The sequence below is a fragment of the Anabas testudineus genome, chromosome 16, assembly GCF_900324465.2.
Source record: "Anabas testudineus chromosome 16, fAnaTes1.2, whole genome shotgun sequence".
NCBI classification, from domain to species: Eukaryota; Metazoa; Chordata; class Actinopteri; order Anabantiformes; family Anabantidae; genus Anabas; species Anabas testudineus.
In genome coordinates, this window is record NC_046625.1 from 6569042 (window position 1) to 6590354 (window position 21313).

The following is a 21313-nucleotide window of genomic DNA, read 5'->3' on the forward strand; positions in this document are numbered from 1 at the left end:
ACAGAACGTACACACTGTAGCACCAGCTATTGTTTTTTTATTGACAATAACCCAATGCTTATGGTAGTAATTTACCTTTGTTAGCTCTTACTATGGATTGCCTTTGGTCAGAATATTAAATATTAGCACAGCCCTACCATTCAGAAGAGTTATCACTTCATCTAAAGCCCAGATTCAGATCTCTCCCTCTCATTATACCATCTCTTCTATCTATCTGGTTTAGAAGTCGCCTGTTAACTCCCTCTCTCTCTCTCTTTGCTTCATTGCCTCAGAGAAACCTGTCCCTGTGTGGCAGATGGTTCTTTGCCTCAGTGTCTTCCTTTTTTAACTTGTTGTTTTAAATGTTGTGGCCCCACTAGTGTCTGTGCTGCCAATCCAAATTTATCAAAGTAGTCTGAACTCACTCAAAAACTGACCAGGACCCTTAGATCATTGACCCCTCACTGACAGAAGTCCATGACTTGCCGCTCGTGAGTCAGATCTACGTGTCTTAACCAAACGTGTGATTTTTCACCTGAGATAAGCTCAGAACAACAAAGAATGGTTGATAATAACTTTGACGCACCTCTATGTCCTCAAACTCCAAACATTCAAACTAAATGGGTTCAAGTTATACAACCAAGGCTTCGTCTTTCATGCAAGGTTAATGTGCGACTGTACTAATTGATTATGAAACGCACAGAGAGAGACTTTTTTTTAAGGGTTTCTCCTGCTCTACTTGATTTTAAAATTAAATTTCACCTAATGTCTTTTAAGGATTTAGCTCTAATCGACTCAAGTTCCCTGCTGCCTTCTCTCTGTTACACACACATGCCATTTTCTAGTTTTCTATCCAGAGAGTTTTACTATTGCTGTGAATGATTTGGAGCAAACCCTGCAGACTAGTTTGGGGTCCATGCTGGGCCTTTCTAGGATGGAGAAGGGACCATCACTGAGATAATTGTACTCTCCTGTGGTGTCATTTTATCTGGGAGTGTTGCAGCTCGAAATTTGCAACAGAGAGTATGGTGTTGTTCATTTACATTTATTTTAAGTTCAGTAAAACTTATGAAGAGCTATTCGATATTTTGCTCAGTGGAAAAAATAAAATATATATTGATTAAAGAAACTTTTTTAATAATGAAGAAAAGGAAAATTAAATATCGTTGCACCCTCTGGATTCTTTAGACTGTTCCTGTTTATGTTGGATGTGATTAAAACCTCAATATTGCATCTCTTCCTCAGAGACATTAATAAATGAGGCAATACAGTGCAAATATAATTATCTATGGTACAATTTATTTCACTTTTATGATCTTGCGGTGTTATGTGACCATCACATTATGACCTCTGACCCACGGTCTTGGTGCATTGTATCTCTGGTGAAGCTCTGCTTCATTATAATCACAGACTGTGTTTAGTTATTGATCTCATCTGCCCAACAACCAGCCAATTAGTTTAACCAAAGAACAGTCAATGTCCTGTCAGATCATGTCTGTGTCTGCTTTTTGTGCCCCTAGAAACAAATCATTCATTCGTTTGTTCTCTTGGAGAAGCAGCTTTGGGGGTGGCACGCTCGGCTAAAGCTGCAGCTATTGATTAGCGTTGTGTTGTGTTGTGTTGTGTTGTGTTGTGTTGTGTTGTGTTGTGTTGTGTTGTGTTGTGTTGTGTTGTGTTGTGTTGTGTTGTGATGATGGGTTGTTACACCAGCAGTCCTACATCTGTGTGATCCCGGTCCTTCCACTCTATGACCCTCTGCAGCTCATAACAGCTGGGATGTGAAAAAACAATGGCAGAGAGATGTTTCTCCGCATTGTTTGTCTACAACTACTAAGAAAGAGTTACGAAATGATCATATATGTTCATTATAATTTCTCAGAGCGTGTTAGATTTTCAGTTTACCAAACTCTACAGGGAGACGGTGAAAAGCATCAAATTGTCACATTCAACAAGCTAATTGTTTATGTCTTAATTGATTACCCTGTCTGTCAATTTAATTATGATTGACTGATTAATTGGCTAACATAGAACTGATGTACAATTTAATTACTGATTCACAGAAAATTAATTTGTGAAAAAGAAAAAACACTGGTCAAATCACTTTATAAACTGAATGCTGGAAAACAACATAATTGGCCTAATGGTTTCATCTGTGATATTTCATAAGATTAATCACTATTGAAAACTATCATTAGAGTCAGTGCCGCTTGCACACAATCCTCCTCCCGTCACCACTGATTAATTCTGACATTTTACACTTTCCTTGCCCGCAGTCATGCAGTTTCAGCATCCCATCTGCCTTTTCTGTTTTCCCCAACATTTATTTCACGATGGCCATAAGGTCCTGCTGCTTTCGCAGGCTCCATCGGGTCATTTGATCATTTTTGGAGAAACGGTACATTATGACACACAGTCTCCAACACCCTTCAAAAGAATGGAGAGGGACAAGGAGTTCCAACATTTACAAAAACCTACTTTTTGTGCAAATACCTTTTCCTTTTGCTTTTGTTCTTATATTCTTTTCAAGCCACCAGAGGAGTGAGACAGGCTGGCATTGTAAAAAATGGAGTAAGTTTCAAATAAAACTTGAAACATTATGTTTTCTTACTGCGAGGCAAAACATTGGGTCGGGACACAGACTGGCACTGGCTATTTTTGTTCTCTCAGCATAATTACCTAGGTGAACTACCATATTTTCACCACTGCTGCTTTTCCCTTTAATCATATTTGCTTTTTTCCCTACATTCTGCAAAAGAGCTGCTATGTATGCTGTTGCTTTTTCAGATTTGATTCTATACTTTAACAGAAAACAACAAAGAATACTCTAATGCACATTGTTGTTTCTTCTAATCTATGACTCTATCATACTTTATTGTATAGAAAGACAAAAATATCAACTAAAACTAGGTTCACCATAATTGAATGGTATAATATTCCATATACATGTGGAAAAAGTGTTTTATTGTGAGAATATGTTGGAGCTATGTGTTCTTTGAAGTGTATGTAATAAGCTTTTTAGGGTGAGAGGATTTTCAGCTGGAGGCCTCGTCATAGGTAATCGGATTCATGTTGTCTGTTTCTCACAGGTTTACATGAGCACACCTGTGCAGAGCAATGAGTCTCACATTGTATTGATAATACAGGTGACTGCTGTATGCTACAGTAAAATCCAAAGAGGAGAAACATATAAAAATGCGCTATATGTCCATCTCCCACTTTCTTCGTGTTCATTGTGCTGGGGACAATTGAATTTCAATCAACATGTCACTGCTGAGAGCACTCGAATCAAGTACACTTTGTATACTTGACGCTGGAATTAGTTTTCCGCTGTTACAGGATTGTTGTTCGTATCCGCATTTATCAAAGCATGAGGAAAACTACTTCTCTTGTTTCAACAGAAAAATAAGGCCACACTGCTGGAAGAGCAATAAAAGCACCTGAATGTATGAAAAGGGTTTCCTGATGGTACAACCTTCAGAAACACCCCCTGCCCACATGTATGCAACATTGAATTTGCTGTGTCTGATCGTTTTTGTAAGATTTCGAAGCCCACAATCTGACATTTACACCCACTTGCTGTGATTGGCCGCTTTTGCAGAAATGAAAAAGAAGCTAGGGTTTGAGCTTCTCTCTCTCTACCTTTTGTTCACTTTTCATGTGAACAACCAAATGCATTGCAGTGAATGTGTTCCTGCAGAGACTGTCTGAATGCGTGTGCTGTTATCCTTGTATTTCCCCGTCTCTGATGGCTGGCTTTTCACTGCCTTCAGGTGTGGCTGTAGACTTGCAATCTGGTATTATTTTTAGTGCATGTTTTAGATGAAAGGTATTTTTCCAATTTTACCAAATAGGAAAATGCTATTAGAAATTAAAAGTGACATTACGTATGTCACTGAGAAATCTGTAAAGTGGTCGCATGTTTGCTGAAATGATCAAAGATGTGCAGTGTTGGGTGGAGAAGCGATAAAGATTACAATACTTTACAAAGTTAATGTAAATATTTACATAATTTATTTAATTTTTAAAACTTCTGATTGCAGAGATGCATCTCAAACTCCACATCCGTCTTTTTTCCATCGACTCACATCACATCCAGATCACAGGAGTACAGAGCATCAGTTTTATAAATTCCTTTCTCTCTCTAAGATGTATTCTTATCTATTAAACCCGCTTTTCATCGACTCACATCATTCAAGCTTTAATTTAGGAGGAGTAGCTGCCGGGTAAATGTCAGTCTTATTGTTTAGTGTTGTGATTTATGTGTGATAATGCCATGCTTGACCTTAAACCTGATCGATAAGTTATCATTCCTGTTGCCTAGAGCTTTACCAATTTAATTATGACTGCTGTTAGAGGTGTGTTGTTTTCCTATCAGTCCCGTGACCGGTATTTTGTCCTCTGTTTATGTTGCAGATGATGAAGTTTGCCTGGGACAACTACAAGCACTACGCCTGGGGCAAGAATGAGCTGCGCCCTTTGACGAGAAATGGGCATATTGGAAACATGTTTGGTGAGTGTCAGCATTTTGCTCGAGGCTCAAAAGGCCAGAAAGGTTATCCAGGATTTTTGTTTTTTTGTTTTTTCTCAAGGCCTGTTAACCTTTTTTTGGACGGGTTTCATGCACAAAATAGGAAAAATACGAACTAAAACTAACCAGGAACTTAAAGGGTGATTTTCATGGTGGAACCAGCTGCTTTATATAATTATAATGGATTTATTATTTTTCTCTCTATGAGCCTCAAAAAATAAGAATTGGATATTTAACAGTTGAATTCATTTATTAAAGCGAGACATGGTTATGGTAATATGGTAATCATTTATATTCTGCATCCGGAAAAACTGGGGATGTCAACAAACATGAGCAGACCTCCCTAGGAAATTAATCTAGCCAAGAGAGGAGAAACGAACGGTGCAGTCTGCCCTTGTAGCTGTGTTTAAACCAAAAATGACAGCCTACTGTGCTTGCAGTAAAGAACTCATTGAAGCAGTATTAATCCTTTTATTTCTGATGTGTGGATTATGCTGTGGAACCTTCCATAGACATAAGGTGATGTAAGGTCACGATAATTAATAATTTAGGTCTCTAAATTACTATTTAATAAAATCATTCATTATCTTGCTGTTATCTATGTTGTGCTTTAAATTGGATGCTATTTTTCTTAATTTAATGTTGAAATACAGCATTGTCATATCAAATAATATATCTAATAATCAAAAGGCTGTTTAACAAACAGAAATGCTAAAAATGTAATTGGTTGAAGATCCTGGACTCTGGGAAAATGGGACATTTTTCACTTTTCATCTTCTGCTTTTAACTATTTAGTAATTTGCTTCAAAGGTCGTTGTAATCTTTTACGTTTTTTTACGCCAACTCTGTTTTCTGGGCAGGTTTTCTCGACAAACTACTGTAGTACTTCTATCAGTCTGTTTTGAGCCGTCAGATGAAAGGTAACAAGTGGCACCGGTTTGTGCACCACTGAGCTTTTGTCACCGTATCTTTCGTACCTTTCACTCAGCACAGGAAACCTCACATCCTGCCAGGGGTGTCACAGTCTCCAACAGCCTCTAATTGGAGCCAGATCCAGAGGGGTCCTCAGGTCCTCTGCAGTGGAGCATATCAGTCGGTTCATACTGCTGAGCCAGAGGGAAATCCCACAATAAATCCTTTAATAAAAGGCGGATCAGCTCCTAATAAGACTTGGACGGGTACTCTCTTCCGTACCTGAGGTCTTCCTCCGTTACATCTGGGATTCAGGATTACCAAGGGCTATGATGCAACCTGTCCTGTAAAAGTTTGCATTCTCTCTCTCGATGGTGAACCTTTTTTGCAGTGGCTTTTTTAATGTGAGATGATTCTAGGATGCTGCATCAATCAGCAGGTAACCGACATGCTTTGAGCCAAGCATACTTCAGTCTATGAACTTTTAGTACGATGTAAGAAGAAGAGATGTGATAATTTTACATGACTTATGTCTCAAGATGAGACGTCAAGGTAACTTAAGCTAACAACAGTCATGATGTAAAGCATCATTGGGAAGGAATAATGGTTAGGACACTGGGAGCTAATGGACTGTGCTGTTGTCAATATTAAAACATGAGGCATGATAGAGATTATGACTCATGACTCATTTGCAGTGATTTGTTTGTGTTAAAGCTGCATTAAGCAGTGTCTGATTGCTGGAGGGCAGAAAGTAGACTCCAGGCAGACTTTCTACCAATTCATCAAATGGCTATGGCTAGCACAATAGTAAACAATCACTACATTGTTTATTTCTTAATAATCCAGGAGAAGCAGCTTGAGTTTCAGTGCCTTAATCTTCTCTGTGCTACAGACGGCTGTAGTTTATGTTCTGATCTGTAGATCTGTAGATTTCTTTCACTATGCAAAACTATAAATTCATCAATACTCATGGAAAAAATAAGTGGGTCGTGCTGTCTTCTTAAATATTCATCTTTCACTACCAGCCACTCATTTATGTAGGTTGTCTGCCACTTCATGCTGGGTTGCTGCTGTAAAGTCAGCTGGTGTGATGTTTTCATTAGACGTCGTGGCCTATATACTGTACACTTACATAGGGCAGTATGTAAATGTAGAGAGCCAAACAGCGAGATACAGTCGCCTGAAACGGGCAGTAAGAAATTAATACTTACTGGGAGCTGTTGTACTAGTAAACATTTACATTAGAAGAGATTATATGAATCCTATTATTATATTACAGTTGGTGGTTAAAATAAAATAAATGCAAAAGGGAACTATTTTTTTGCTGCGTCTGTAGCATTTGCAGCTTCTGTAGCTTTTTGTCTGTGCACTTATGTGTTAATAATCAGTTCATAATATAAGGCATTATTAAAGCGGTACTTTTAAAATATTTCTGCTGTCAGGGCCAAAGGTTTCTCATAATGGAGAGTCCTCAACTTCTGGCAGCTAATTGCCGTCTTCTGTCTGTGCAGCGCCAATGAATTAATGCAGATCAAGATGATAATGCGAACAATAAAAGCAGAATAAACTTGGCTGAGAAATATTTCACTTTACAAGTGTGGAAGAAGGGGAACAACTTCCTTTAACCTAATATAATTCCATAAGCAAATAAACTGTATTTCCAATATGTGTAAAGCTGACAACATTTTCCTACTTTCAACTTTCCCTGTATTCTACCTTTCTTTATCTATGAGTATTGCAAAAGGAGAAGTCAAGGAGAGGAAGAGCAAAAGGGCATCGTGCTAGTGAATAAATGTCACATTGTGAAGGGTGGTGCGGGAAGCCAGGTATGAAATTGGATGTTGTGTTCTTTAATTTAATCCCCAGAGTAAACAGAGATGTGGCAAGATTAGATCTATGGTTAGCGTTGTCGTCTAGGGTTTGACAGTACGCTGAGAGTCACCAGAACATTTAAGCTGATCCATACTCGGAGAGAAGCACAATCTAAACCACAGAAAGACGGAGCTCATGCAGCCTCTCTGGCACACTTTCACTTTTACTATAATCTTCATTTGAGTCTTTCTTTGAACCACACATTTTAAGTTTTGCTGTAATCCCTCTCTTGTTTCCTTTGTCGTGACACTTAAGCCTGGAAGTTGGTTCTAATACACTTTTTCCTCACATTAGTAAGTATCAGTATCTATTTAGAGCTTATTAAAAGTTTATTCTGCTTGGGGCAAACAGAGAAAACTTGACTGTTTACAGTATTTTCAGTAATTCTTAAGTTTCTGTGAGTTTTTGCAGTGAAAGCATAGAGATTCATAAAAAAGTGGATATATGCACACACATTGTCTTTTTTCCCCTAAAGAATAGAACAGTCAGCATTGAATTAGCATAAATACAGTATAATCATTTTAAAATCTAGTACTGTGCTGGTAAACGTTAAAAATATTTCAATGAAAGGTCATATGTTAATCATCTGTAATGGGAATTTACTGTATGTGGTAGATGTAAACACATGAACCCAAAACAACGGATAAACAGCTATGATTAACCATGCAGTAAAGGTATTCTAGTACCTGAGTATACTGTATGTACTACATTATGGAGATGTGGTGCATTTAATGAATCTTTTTTAAATTAAACAAATTTAAACATTATGCTGAGCTGAATGATTGTTGAGTTTTCACCACAGGTTTTATCACTCCCCTGACATTCATTAACCTTGTCCTCATTTGTGTTGCTCCTCACTGGAGAAGGCTGTGCTGTGGCTAAAGAAGTAAAAACAACTCGGTGAGAATAATATTCATTTAACATTCAATTCATATCAGTTAAATAAATCTCTGATGTTTTCTCTGATGCACTTAACGTTATCTGAACCGCTGTAATAGATCACAGAATATGCTCTAACACCGGCAGTAGGTGGAGGCCGGGCACTTGTCCTTTTCAACTTATTAAAATAACAGAAATTCTTACTTTTTGGATGCTAGAAAAACACTTTACCAAAGGATTTGTTGTCAGTACTCTTCTGTAAATATTACATGTAACAGTTTTGACTTTGGAACGTCTGCTGTGTTTGTCCTCAGCAGTGTTGTTGAGTTGTATCATGTATGAATGAAAGGTTAAAGAGAAATAAAGGATTTGTTGTTGGATGCAGAGTTGAACAGATTTGGGTGTTTTGCCAAAATGTAGCCAGCTACTAAACCTCGTCCCACTTGTATGTAGTGAAGGAGGTAAATGTTGTTTTTTGACCTCTTTGTCGGAAAAGTTCATGTTTGTTTTAAAGAAAACACAGAAGTGTGTGGGCCGTTCTGTTTACAGAGTGGTCATGTAACGACGAATTCGTTAAGTTTTACATTTTAATATTCCACCAGAATATTCAAATCTCAAAGGTAAAAAATAAACGCTCACATCTTTGGCAGCTTCACTTCAACTAACATACAGAACTGTTTAAGTCTTAGGCCACCATTAGATTTGCTGTTTTGGCAGTGCTATTATGACCTTAGTCTCTTGATTATTTTTCTAGTTGCATTATAATAAAGTACAGGAAAATACTGAATAAACAACTCAAAAATATTTATAAAACAGCTTTAGCAGGCTAAAGTGACCATTATTGTGTGTGAGCTCTGTAGAGAAATAAAGACAGAAATCGAAGCTGAAGACCTGTCAAATTTTGATGAGAAGTTTCTTAGGGTTTCTTCTTTGAGAGACCAGAAGACGTCCAGCAAGGACCTGGCTCATCATCTGGCAGCTTCATCTGGATGCCAAATTGATCCTTCAGTAATCTGAAGTTGGTTCAGGAATGGTCTTTGTGGAAGGAGAGGGGCCAAGAAATCGCTTTTTGTCTTTCTAGTTGTTCTAATGTGTAAAACTGAGGAATAAATATATAAAGCTATCATAACATAGCTTAAAGAATAAATGTACTGATGACCTAAAACACAGTACTGTAAATCAAGTCATTGGAAGAATAAACCTGTGTAAATATAAAGAAAATTCAAAATACTGTATGAAAGTGATACACAGTCATTTTGGGACACTTAACTGTGCAAGACTTGCAAGCTAAAGCTCTCAGTGCACTGAATTATTTCCAACTTGAAATATTTATCTTGAAAAGGTAACATATGGTACTTAAAAGTACTACACTGGCACAATTCACCAAAAGAAAGTGCTGATCCTAATCTTAAAACCACTGCTCCAGGCCCACCAAATGAAGATATGCAAAGCCAAGCAAAAACTTTTTGGGTGTTTTGATCTTTGCTCTCTAAAACATTATTACTAGTGAGATAATTACCTACATAGATGGCTGAGTTATCTTGCTTTTAAAAGAATCAAAACTTTCCTTTTGCTAAACCAAGTTGTAGCCTCTCTGTGAGATTCTTTGTGTGTTTATTCAGCACTACCCTTGCTCGCCCTTGGTAATTCGTACCATTCACCACTGTATAACTGGAAGCAAATGAGGCTGGGCAGGCGGTTTTACTTATTAGCCTTTTATCACCAGAGTCCTGTAAGTGGGGCTCTGTTCTCTGATCTGAAAAGATTCAGGAGAACTTTGTGAAAGAGGATGTTCTGTGGCTGTTGGAGAGTCTCCAGGATCCATTACTCTTCTCTTTGTTACCAGTCTGGGAAAAAGCTCAAGAGTGGGTCCCTCAAGTCGACTCCGTCTACCCATCTAGTGTCTTGGAAACCTTAGATATATATTCTGTTCCCTTTCGGCAACGGCAGAGATGTGGGAGGGAGATTAATTGGCCCCCTGTGCTAACCTCTTGTAAAACTGAGGGTCATGGTGCGTTCACTTATAACAGATAGAAAATATCTGTTGAGTCTTTAATGACCCTGTCGTTCTTGATGAGTGTTGTTTAGCATGTAATTTACGTTTTTAACATATGACACACCAACAATAGTGGCAATTCGTTTTCATCAGTTGTTCTTGTTTTGGTTTTCTAGGGTGGTAAACAACTTGTTTTTCTACTGCACTTAAGATCAACGTGATTGGCTCTTACTTGGCTGTCACTCACTCTGCATCAGGAGATATTTGCATAAATTGTGGTCCAGCTTATTGAATCTGGCCATTAGACCTGAGGCCTCCAGAATAAGTAGTACTAAAACTCCTCACAGTAAAAGACCTCGAGATCCCTATGTTAGGTTTTGTGTGTGATCGCTTAGTTTGTTGTGATGTGACAATAAAAACTGAACTGAATATAGAAATGATGACATACATCAGGAATATTTCATGAGAACTGGTGGATTATAGAGACATTGCTTACTTTCGGTCAAATGTAAAGATTATGTGGATTATTTCTTGTTTCTCCACTGGTAGTTTGGCAACCTTACAGTGGTGGCAAGACTTCACACTGCACCTGGCCAAGAAATTGTTTGGCACGCAACTCTGTAAAAACCACAATGTGGGTCCTTCGAAAGAGATTTAATCTGTTTTTCAGCTTTAACAGGCAGATATGAAAGCATTCTTAACCTTCTTCGCTTGACTCTCTGCAAAAAGGTGAAGAAGCATTTCCATTTCAATCTAATTTTAGCCTGGATGAACAAGTGATGCTTTGCAGCCCTGTAATCACAAGTAAAACTCAGCATCTTCTTTATTATTTCATATATAGTAGGAACTCTGTGGCACCTCACACACATTATGCCTTTTTTTAGATTTTCTTCTCCTCTTACTTTTGACATGACAAAATAATTTCCCATAATTTCTTAGTAGAGCTCTCGTGGATTGCTTTCTCTGCCATCTCTGAAGTGAGAAGCCAACCAGTCTCGCAGCCTAAGTGGAGGATTAAAATGAACGTTGTTCATCCTTCTGTGAACAATATTATTACCCTCGTGCCTACATATGTGGGTCACCAACTGAAGCACACAGTGCATTAAATGCCAAACCAAAACCATTGTCCAACAGATGCTGGAGACACCGCGTATGACTGTGCTGAAAAAGAAAGAGCATCACATTAGATGTCACAGCTGCCCCTCCCTCACTTCAGAGATTTTCATCAAAAATAGATGTCCTGTGGCTGTTGAGGGGATTGGCCACATGCTGCTGTTCACAATTGCTATCCAGCTTTCTGCCCCTCTACATCACATGAACGAATAAAGGCCTTTTTTCTATGCAAGGAAAAATGGTTTTCCAGTTTTTGTGCCTTTATCTTGTTGTTACATAATCCTTTCGTTATTCATTTTATTCCATCTCTTCACTTTGCCCTCAGTTTCTCTTCTTATCCCAAGAGGTGAATTTTAAGAGCATAAGGTCACAGATTTTTTCTTTTTTTTGAGTTGAGTTCAGTTGTCCTGGAATGCAGAATGAGCAACTTCTAGCGACACGAGCTGAACCCCTCACCTTTTCTTACCATGCATGCCTAGGGGACCATTTAAAACCAGTAGCGTTTATTAGTAGCTCCCAGGGGCTCTTCAGTTGATGTACAGCGCACACAGGTGCTCTAACGTGATGGAGAAAAGAACGGGAGGGAGGAGATGGTTTGAAAGCTTGATTTAGCTCGGATCAATAGCCCAAATGCTGAAGCCCTGGGTATTTATTATTTAGTCATCTCCGGCTGGAGGTGCAGTTGAAAGGCAAATTAAATTTTTATAGAGCATTTGGGCATCCTTGGAGCCCTTCGAAAGTTGTAGGGGGTTTTCACCAATATCCACTGTCGTACATCATTATGATGTTGTACAGTGAACAATGCAGTGGCCGATCTTCTGAGGACACCTGCTGTGATGGCACATTTGCAAAGGCAAGGCTGCTTAGGAGGGAATCATAAGGACCTGCAGTCTCTTGCAAGTACGCATGCATCAATGAGACTCGACCTTGAGCACCTTTTTCATTTGCAAACTCCTCCTCTTTTTGTAATTTAAGGAACCTCTTTATTAAAAGCATTCGGCTGGCAAACACTTCCACTAACAATTGCCTGCTCTCTACTCCGCCCACATATTAGGCAGAGCAGACAGGTTTTTCCCTCCCTCTCAATTACCTCCCAACCGGCCTTGCGCCTGGTCTTCAAGGGGGCATTGTGAAGGTTAGAGTGAACAGGAGAGAAAGCGACAGCCTCCCTTGTCATTAGGGTTGAACGAGGGGCTACGCAAATGGTGCCTATCACCACCTGTCACATTACAGTCACAGGCAGAGTGAAGGGTTGTCACCATCTACCCACTTTCCATTTCTTCCCCATCCATTTCTACCTCCCATGGGCTCCATTGTGGTGTGGTAGAAATCATCTGTCTCCATAGAGACCAGTGCCAGGTGACAAATCAGGATCCAGCCTCACCCCCCTCCGGGAGAGCACATCCCAGCCGTCTATTTAGTATCGCCGATTTGTTCTTGAACCAATAAGACCTCAAACTGAAACGGGCTGGACATATGACAAATCACAATTGTAACATATAAAACATTTTTATCGCCCTGTTAACACACAACAGCAAATGATTTATACATTTTGTAGTGTCGCTGAGGATCAGTGGGAATGTGCATAGTAGAGCTTGACAGATACTAATGACGGAAATCATAACTTAAATGAATAGAGTAATTAAAATGTGATTAAAGTTTTTGCATAATCGCATGTCAAACATTTTCTAACTTAAGATGTTATAAAACAGAATTTACTGCTGTTTGTTATGCACTTTATTTCTGTTAGTCCCCTTTAGCAATATATCTGTGATAACTTAATATACCCTAATAATTTATATATATATGAATTTTCGCTCCAGCTGTGATGATTCCAAAAGATCAGTCTGTCAAAACTCACAGCAGCTGTTTCTCCATGATTTTAATCAGGACATAAAAAAAAAAAAAATGCTGCTAAGCAACTGGTAACAACATCAGCCCTGCAGTTGGTTAAATGCCCATGTGCCTGTTTGGGTTGAAGTGATATTATGAGTTATTATTAGTGCCCACACGCACATTGTGTGTGGGTGACATTACCAGAACTGATATTGTCAGTGAGATAAACATTCATGTCCAGATAACCACATATGTAGGGGGTTGCTATCACAGACAAAAAGAGACAATTTATATTCTTATATTGTGTTATGTTATAAATCTGACTGTTCCATTTAAACCAAACACTAAGCATATAAATATTGATTTCTTAGCAAAAATTTTGTTGTATCCCAAAGAGGGCAACTACAGCTGGAAACATTTATACTATAGCGCCTAAATAATTATTTATCTTAAAGCGCGTTTGCCTCTTTAGGGACTGACAAAAACAAATGGATGTACCTGTTCTCACATGAACTTCTGGTCAGGACAAAGTTCACTCAGTGAACTCGGTAAGACTTAGAGGAGGAAATATTTCACCCGAACCATGAGTTAATGCTGGAGCGTTTAAGGTGCAGGCAGACGAGGGACTTGACAACAAGCCTCTGATAATGCACTCTGGGGGCGAGCCTGCTGTCAGAGCAGGTTTCATCCCAGTGCATGTAATGACGGCCCTGGCTGCACTGCTCTGCATCTGCTGGCACAGAAGAAACGACAGCTGCCTGGAGATCATAGCCCACCAAGACTGGGCCCAGTGCTTTGCTCGTATCACTAGAGCCAGTGACAGGGTTATGAAAGCATGACTGCGAGATCACAAGGGGGTTTATAAGGATACATTGCTTCTGTAAAATGCAAAGCCAGGAGAAATAAAGGCTCAGAGATAATGAAGGATCAGAGTGCATGACCTTAATTGACTAATAATATTTAATTATTTCACGTTCTCCTTGCTGATTATGTCGCTTGATGTGCAGAAGATTGTTATGTATTGGAGCTACTGACTAGATGTATCTTTTCATCTTCATCCGAACCGATGAAGAAAGTTGTTTTCCAGCTAAATGCAGGGTCATGAAGTGCAAGCGGAGCCATCTTTCATTCTCATCACCTCCAAATATCTTCTCTTGCCTTTTGGATTAGGACAAATTCCCCCCAGTGGGCATGAGCACTTCATCACAAGCTTCTGCGCAGGGATTATAGCCAAGATGATGAAAAACTGGTTGCAAAATGTATGACGAAGCAGGGGGATTATAAGGGATTGTACTATTCTACTGTAATGATTCAATGATGCATACAAGGGTGAAGGTCAAACTTGCTGCATCTGGAAGAAGCCTCAAAACCCTTCGTGATGTTCAGTCTTGGTGTTTGGTTCTGTTAAAATCTTTAAACTCTGTGTTTATGTAATCTGTGATCACAGATCAGTCTCCAGTGACGTGTTGTCGGAATCGCTCAGACGATGACGTCTTTGCAACCTGAGACATGCTGTTTGGTGTGTAGTAATCAGTGTTTGCCAGTTTTAATCATAAGCATTTCCTGCCAAGCTCTTAAGCTTGTGGCAGTATTAGGGAACAGATTTAGCTTCATTCACTTATTTTAGGGACTATTAATATACAGGACGCTTTTTTTTTTTTTTTTGCCTGTCTCTACTCTGAGCATTAATATTTCACTAAGCTAAAGAGTCTCACTCCTCCCAAGTGCTGACATGCCTGCCCATCTTTTCATCCATCATCTTTGAAACTGTCCACTTAGACTCATCAGACTTCCAGTCGTCTTAGTCACAATCCCTGGTTTAAATTCCCCTCATGCCCTCATGTCTGCCAGGTGGAAAGGAACGTTTAGTTTTTTGCTGGTATTGATATAGCCTTTTATGTGCCATGAAAACAGACAGTAGTGTTCAGAATAATCTGTCTGGATTTCTCTGAGTTGTTGTTGTCACGCTGGCAACCAGCACAGCAGAAATTGTTCCTGCGTTGAGCATTAAAGCTTTAGGACAGGCCCTGGGAAAAGGCCAGCAGCATAGGTTGACCTATGGAGCCTCCCAAGCTCCTAGTTGCACACACTTTCTCCCTCACTGTTCTCTATATCACCATGCACCATCACTGCAAGGTGGAGCTCAGGCTCTGTGCTAGATACTATAGCGTTCTGGCTGTTGAGTGGAGGGAGAAAGGTGCTGGAAGTATGAATAAATAAAATTGCATGAAATGAATTCCTTCTGTTGTTGTACCCTGCCGTGAGGGCTAGAAGAACTTTCACACTGAGCTTGACAGGTTTGTGAATAGTGCTAACATCCTCTGGCATCCTGGAAACAGAAGAGTGTGGCACTGAAATAAACAGGAGAATGGGTGAGGCTGTGAAATAGACATTGATCTTGAGTAATGTGGACAAGTTTTTCAAGTTACCTTGTTCACATTGCTCTGGGAAATATTGTTACGAAGTTTGAATTCCTGCTGTAATTGAGTGTGAAATTCCAGGTGAGCAAGCAGTGAACAGGGAAGTGGTCTTTACATGGACTGTAATTGGACAGATTGATTACAAAAGTGGAATAGTTTCCTGAAATAAAATCGTTTCAATAATCTCAATCTCTATTTTCCTGCATTTGTAACCCAATAGAGTCGTGGTGTCTTTCAGGACAATCCTTAAAAGGCAAGACCCTACCTATAAATATAGAAACTGTAGATGCACACACACCTCCTTAGTCTACCTTTAAATGCCTGCAGGGCTACACAAATGATGCGGAGCGGCTGCTCTTTTAAAACAGCCACTTTAATTTCTCCAGCTGAAGGGGGCTCTTTGTCAACAGGTTATTACAGCTCTCCTAAATTGGTTGGGCTGCACATTTTTCAGTGCACAACTAGTGAGCTAGAAAGCCCCACTGAGATGAGAGATGAGAGATGTTTTATCTCCAGAACAGGGCAAAGATTGGGCTTGGAAGGTTGATTTCTATCAAGGAAAACATCAGACTGAAATCAGTCTCTCTGCTGTCGCCTCCTGCAAGTGGAATTTTATTAATTACTGGAGATATTCTGCATTGTTTTTTTCTATTTGTTTACCCTCTTGATAGAAGATAGGTGACCGTATGACTGGCTGAACTGTTGATGCACTGCTGTGGCTGGGTGTCTTTATCAACTGCCTAATCAGAGCCTCTAGCTTTAGCTGTCATCTCCAATCAGGTTTTGTGGGTTGACAGAGCATCAGATGTATGATCCCCTGTACTCGTGTGCTGGCATGTCTGTTGATCAATGCAAGAGAGGGGCTTTTGGGGAAAGTAGGAGGCGGGGGATTCGATAACACTGTGTGTGGTGTGTAATCTGGTATGAGACGCTGTCATATCAGACAGGGCTGCTGCACTGACACGCCATGCTCTCCCAGAGTGGCAAATTAGATTGCTGCAATTAGATTGATGTTTGTACCACTCGAAGTCTGGAGCCTCTCTAATCAAGTCTGGACAGTGTGCTTTTTGAATTTGTTTGTGATTAGATTAATTTCTGTTAAGGTGAGTTGATTGGCTGCTTAGTCTTTGACACTTGGTTAGTTTATTGATAATCCTTGTAAAAGCCAGTCATCCAACATCAAGCCCCATTTCCCTACTGGAAAATCAGCATTCGGCATGTGTGGGGGCCGGTTCATTCACTTCTGGACTTGCACATCACAGCGTCTTATTTGGTGATAGTGTGGTCTTTATTTCAACAGATTTATTTCCACTTTTAACCAAAACATTGCTGAGTGTACTGATGTAGTTTATGCCAAAATAATTTATCTACAAATCTGAAGCTTTGTCCGAAGAATGCAGAAATTAAATCAGCATACTGCATCACAATAAATTACAAGGGCTCAGAAGTCGAAGACAGATTGATACTGTCTCCCTCTGACAAGTATTCATGAGCTCCTTTGTGCAACTTGCAGACTAAGCATGGCTGTGCTCTAAAATAAAAGATTCCTGCTGTCCCTGATGCTAGCTGAAGCCTCTGGCTCAGTTGCCTCCTCCTCTGCAGACCTCATAATGGAACAAATTTATTTTGACTCTGGCTCTAATGTGCCTTGATCTATCAATTCTCAGGCTCTTCTTTTGTCTTGCCAAGCAAGTGCTATTACACCGGAAGGCACAAAGCTCCACTAGATACCGGGCAGTTTGACTGTGTAATTATCATAATGGTGAAAATGGAGAGACTGAGGGGTGAGATGGGATGCAATCAGGAGAGTGCCCATGTGGTCCATTCTGGGGAGTAACCCGTTGCATAGGGATGTAGTAGTGTGTTACTGCATGCACACACATGCAAGGCAAGTGATTCATATGCACATCTCTGGTAGCCATGGCAGCAGAGCAGTCATACAGATGTATCCACAGAACAAGGAATGATTTTTAATTTTTTCTGACACTCAGTACTGACTTTATGGACAAGCCGCTGTACAAAATGTTCCCTTCCGAATGACTGTAACCAGTCAAATCAAATCACATAATCTGCCACAAGGTACTAAACGTACTAAACGTGATGCTGTTTTCCCAAATGTTGTTTCCATTGTCTAAGAACAAATGATAAGTGCACAAAGTGCTCATGCATTGTGATTTTTTCCGCCATATCATTATCATAGCTCCAGATCACATATTATAGACTTGGATAAGATTGTTTAGAACAAAATAAAATAAGGAGGAGGACACACATGTAAGTTGTAAATAACTTTCTGTTATTCTGGATTTACATTAAAGTAGATATTTACTTAAATTACTTAGCTACACACTACATTTTGCCATATTTACATACACAATGAGCTTATTACAGGTTACAAGTCATTGGTCCACTTCACTGAGAGCTGGGTTGTTTTCTTATCCGCCTCACCTCCCTTCTTCATCTTCCACCGCTCTTGTCTAGACAGCGGTGCTACATCAATGTCTCACACAAAACACAACTCTGCATATTGCTTGAAGCAGGGTCAGCTTTCCTTAGCCTTATGATTTAAACAAGCCGTCTCAGTAAACAGACCTCTCCAAACAGCTCTGTCTCTGGGGCTGTCACTTGCTCTCACACGCCCCCTTTAAATACGCGTCTTGTTCTTGTCTGAAGAGAGAAACTCAGGTGATGAGAGATTTATTGCACTGAATTTATTTAGATTTCATTTTGCTGTTAGTGAGAGCATGAATTGTTTACCTTATTATTTCCCAATGCTTCATTTTTACATGTGAAAGGCATCGAAGACACAATTTGTCTGGTGTAAAGAGAACAAATTGTGCAGTCTTGGGTGAAAGTGAGGATTCAGTTGAACACAGCATCTAATGAGCCCCATGTATACGTACATCCTTGTTCTGTGAAGTAACTGGTAACAGACTTTACAATGATAATCAGCGGGATTAGTTTCCCTCACTTACATCTTGTAGGATATAGGATAGGATCTGGAAGTAAGGCTTCTATGCAGTGCAAGTTCCTTCTGCCACTGTCGGTTTCTACTAGCTTATGTTTGGGCTGCCGTTAAGCTGTTTTGGCCCTGCAGTCAGAAATACTTTGTTTATTTAGTTTGTTGGGATGCCCACACACACGAGCAACTGAAAATGTATATAGACAAATCAAGGTTGAAGCCAAAGTAAACAAGCCACCGTTGCTGTTGTGGCACTCGCACACTAGTAAACCCACACAATAAGACTGTAAGGTATGAAAAACATTTTATTTTTAACCACTTTTGCCAAAGAAATTTTCTGGAGGTGCTACAGAATATGTTGCATCATAAACATTATCTTTTTTTATTCTTATAATGATGCTAACATTAGACCAACCTGGCACAATCTGCTGTTCACACACTGTAATGATTTGTGAAGGTCAAATAGGAATAATAAAGTCTGGGTCATCCAAACCAGATTTATGTTGACAGTTTTAAAAACAACAACTTGGACGTTCAGGCTACGTTTACTGGCACAGTCAGCAGTGTTTTCATACTGTGAAATGGTCTTTGCCCTCTTAAACCATGTAAAACAATGTCACAGCTTGTTCATCCAACCATCGTACCTCATCCCTCTGCAACATTTATGGCTCTGTAACATCTGACAGACGACTTCTGTTGGTAAAAGCACTTTTTCCTGTGCTTCCAATAAGCAAGAGTCATAATTTCTAGAGCACTTTGTCACTTCACCATAAACGTGTCATTTTGGGGCTGAAACGACTGATGCTGATCATCTTCTTCGTAGGACAGGTCTAAACAAACATTGGTGCTTGAAATGTCTTCAGTTCAACGAGAGAATGATGGAGAGGACAACACGTAAATCTCTTCTTCTGTGATTTAGCTGACGTCTGCTCCTCAAGGAGACTAAAGTGTTTGGTATTTCTGTCAGAAAAGTCCATCTTCATTGATGAACAAGACATTTCTTACTCGTACCTTTTCATCTTCAGCTCAGTAACCCTACTTAATCCCACTCCCTCTAAACTCACTCTCTTCTCCCCTACTGTTGCTCTGTTGGTGCTCTCCATCAAAAATCCACTCACCTACAGAGTCATCTCCTTAGTGCACTTTTATCTGCCATGCTAACCGTGTGCACTGAATAGCAAACAGCAAGATATTGTTAACATCACACAGGCACACCGGCTCTCTAACACTGTCTCTCTGGTGCCAGGTAGCATTAGCACTAACAAGATGCTCATTGCGCTGGCGATTGATAATTGGATACTAGCAACCACTGCTAACAGGGCAGTGTAATTAGTGGGAATCTTAGCCTCAGCATCAGTTAGATTCACTTTGATCACGTTAACTGGGTGACTTATTAACCTTCTTTTACATCTTTAAGATTTTATTCAACCGTTGTTTGTGCCATAAGTCACAACTTGAAATGAGAAGTGTATTGCTTTGATTTAACTTCAGTTTTCTCGTGGGTGGTTAAACAGTGTCTGAAATCTGATTATTTTTTTTCCTAACTATATTAACTATATTGCACTTTTAATATATCAAGTCAGAGGAATTGACAATAAACACTAGATAACACGTCAGGAACTTAAGCTTTTTTTTGCATGCACATCATACATTATATGCTCGTTAAATGAAATTAGAGTAGAAATGAATTAATTATCCCTTTTAAGGAGTATTATATCTTGCTACATGTACGGTATGAGTAACATGTGTGTGCTTTAATGCAGTCAAGAGCAAAATCAGTGACTTTCGTGGAAAAAAAGAGGAGGCGAGAGCAAAATCAGTAATGTCACAACACACAAACTGGTGCAGTGAGCAATTGATCATGTGGACTCTGGCCGACTAATGTAACCCCACCGACCGACGCTGACTGACCACGTGACAGCCATGATGAATGCACATCCACCAGCTAATGTCTCACTAATGGCTTTCCATGTACTCTGCGTGCCTCCACACATACATACACACACTCTCGCTTACACTCGCATACACTTAATTTCTACATGTTAATAATACTGATGTGCACAGTGTGCACAGAGCTGTAAAACTATGATTTCATACACAGCTCATGGTTAACAGAGGTTAGATACTGTATTAAATAACAGTGAGCTTTTCCCATTTAACCAATCGTAGAATACCAAAACAGTTAACACCTGCTATTTTCAGTCGAGGCTTTAACCTATATTCAAAATTTATATGACTGAGGTTCATCAGTTTGACCAGTAAAACTTCTAAGACCCCATCATCATACAAAACACGATGAAAAAAGCCTGGTGGCGTCATGATTGTTGTGTGCATGTTCATCAGTTTCTATAATATACAATATAACACAGCTATAGCCCCTGTTTACAGAGAATCCCAGGGGCTCCTTCCCTTTGTAGCAAAGGGCTACAGAAATGAATAGGGTCTTAGACCATGGAAGCTGAAGGAGTACACCATGATGGATTGATCTGCTCCGTCTATCCTCAGAGTCAATCAATCATTTTAGCTTTGGTTGTGTTTTCAATAGGAATTTTCCACACTCAGCTGCTTTGCCTGTAGCCACAGAGAGCTGCCTCTGGGGCTGGAAAACCAGAGGGCATTAGATATCTGATTACACCTCCCTTCTTGTTTGTCACCATCACTATTTGTCATCCAACAGAGATAAAGCAGCCCATTCAATTCCAGAAAAACGTCCCTAATCACATAATGGAGTCAACATCTGAGAGTATGCTGGATTTCCTCCATTAGCATACGCAGGACGTCTTTCTCACAAGATACCCACATACATCTGACACTGCATA

General features: G+C 39.6%; 1 protein-coding gene across 2 annotated transcripts in view; it reads left to right on the forward strand.

Moving 5' to 3' along the window:
- LOC113169985 (mannosyl-oligosaccharide 1,2-alpha-mannosidase IA) overlaps nt 1-21313 on the forward strand; it is a 146915-nt gene that overhangs the window by 61344 nt on the left and 64258 nt on the right. For both annotated transcript variants that reach the window (XM_026371813.1, XM_026371815.1), the window contains exon 2: nt 4393-4489. In XM_026371813.1, coding sequence (XP_026227598.1) covers nt 4393-4489 — 97 coding nt within the window. The remainder of the gene's footprint in view (nt 1-4392; nt 4490-21313) is intronic.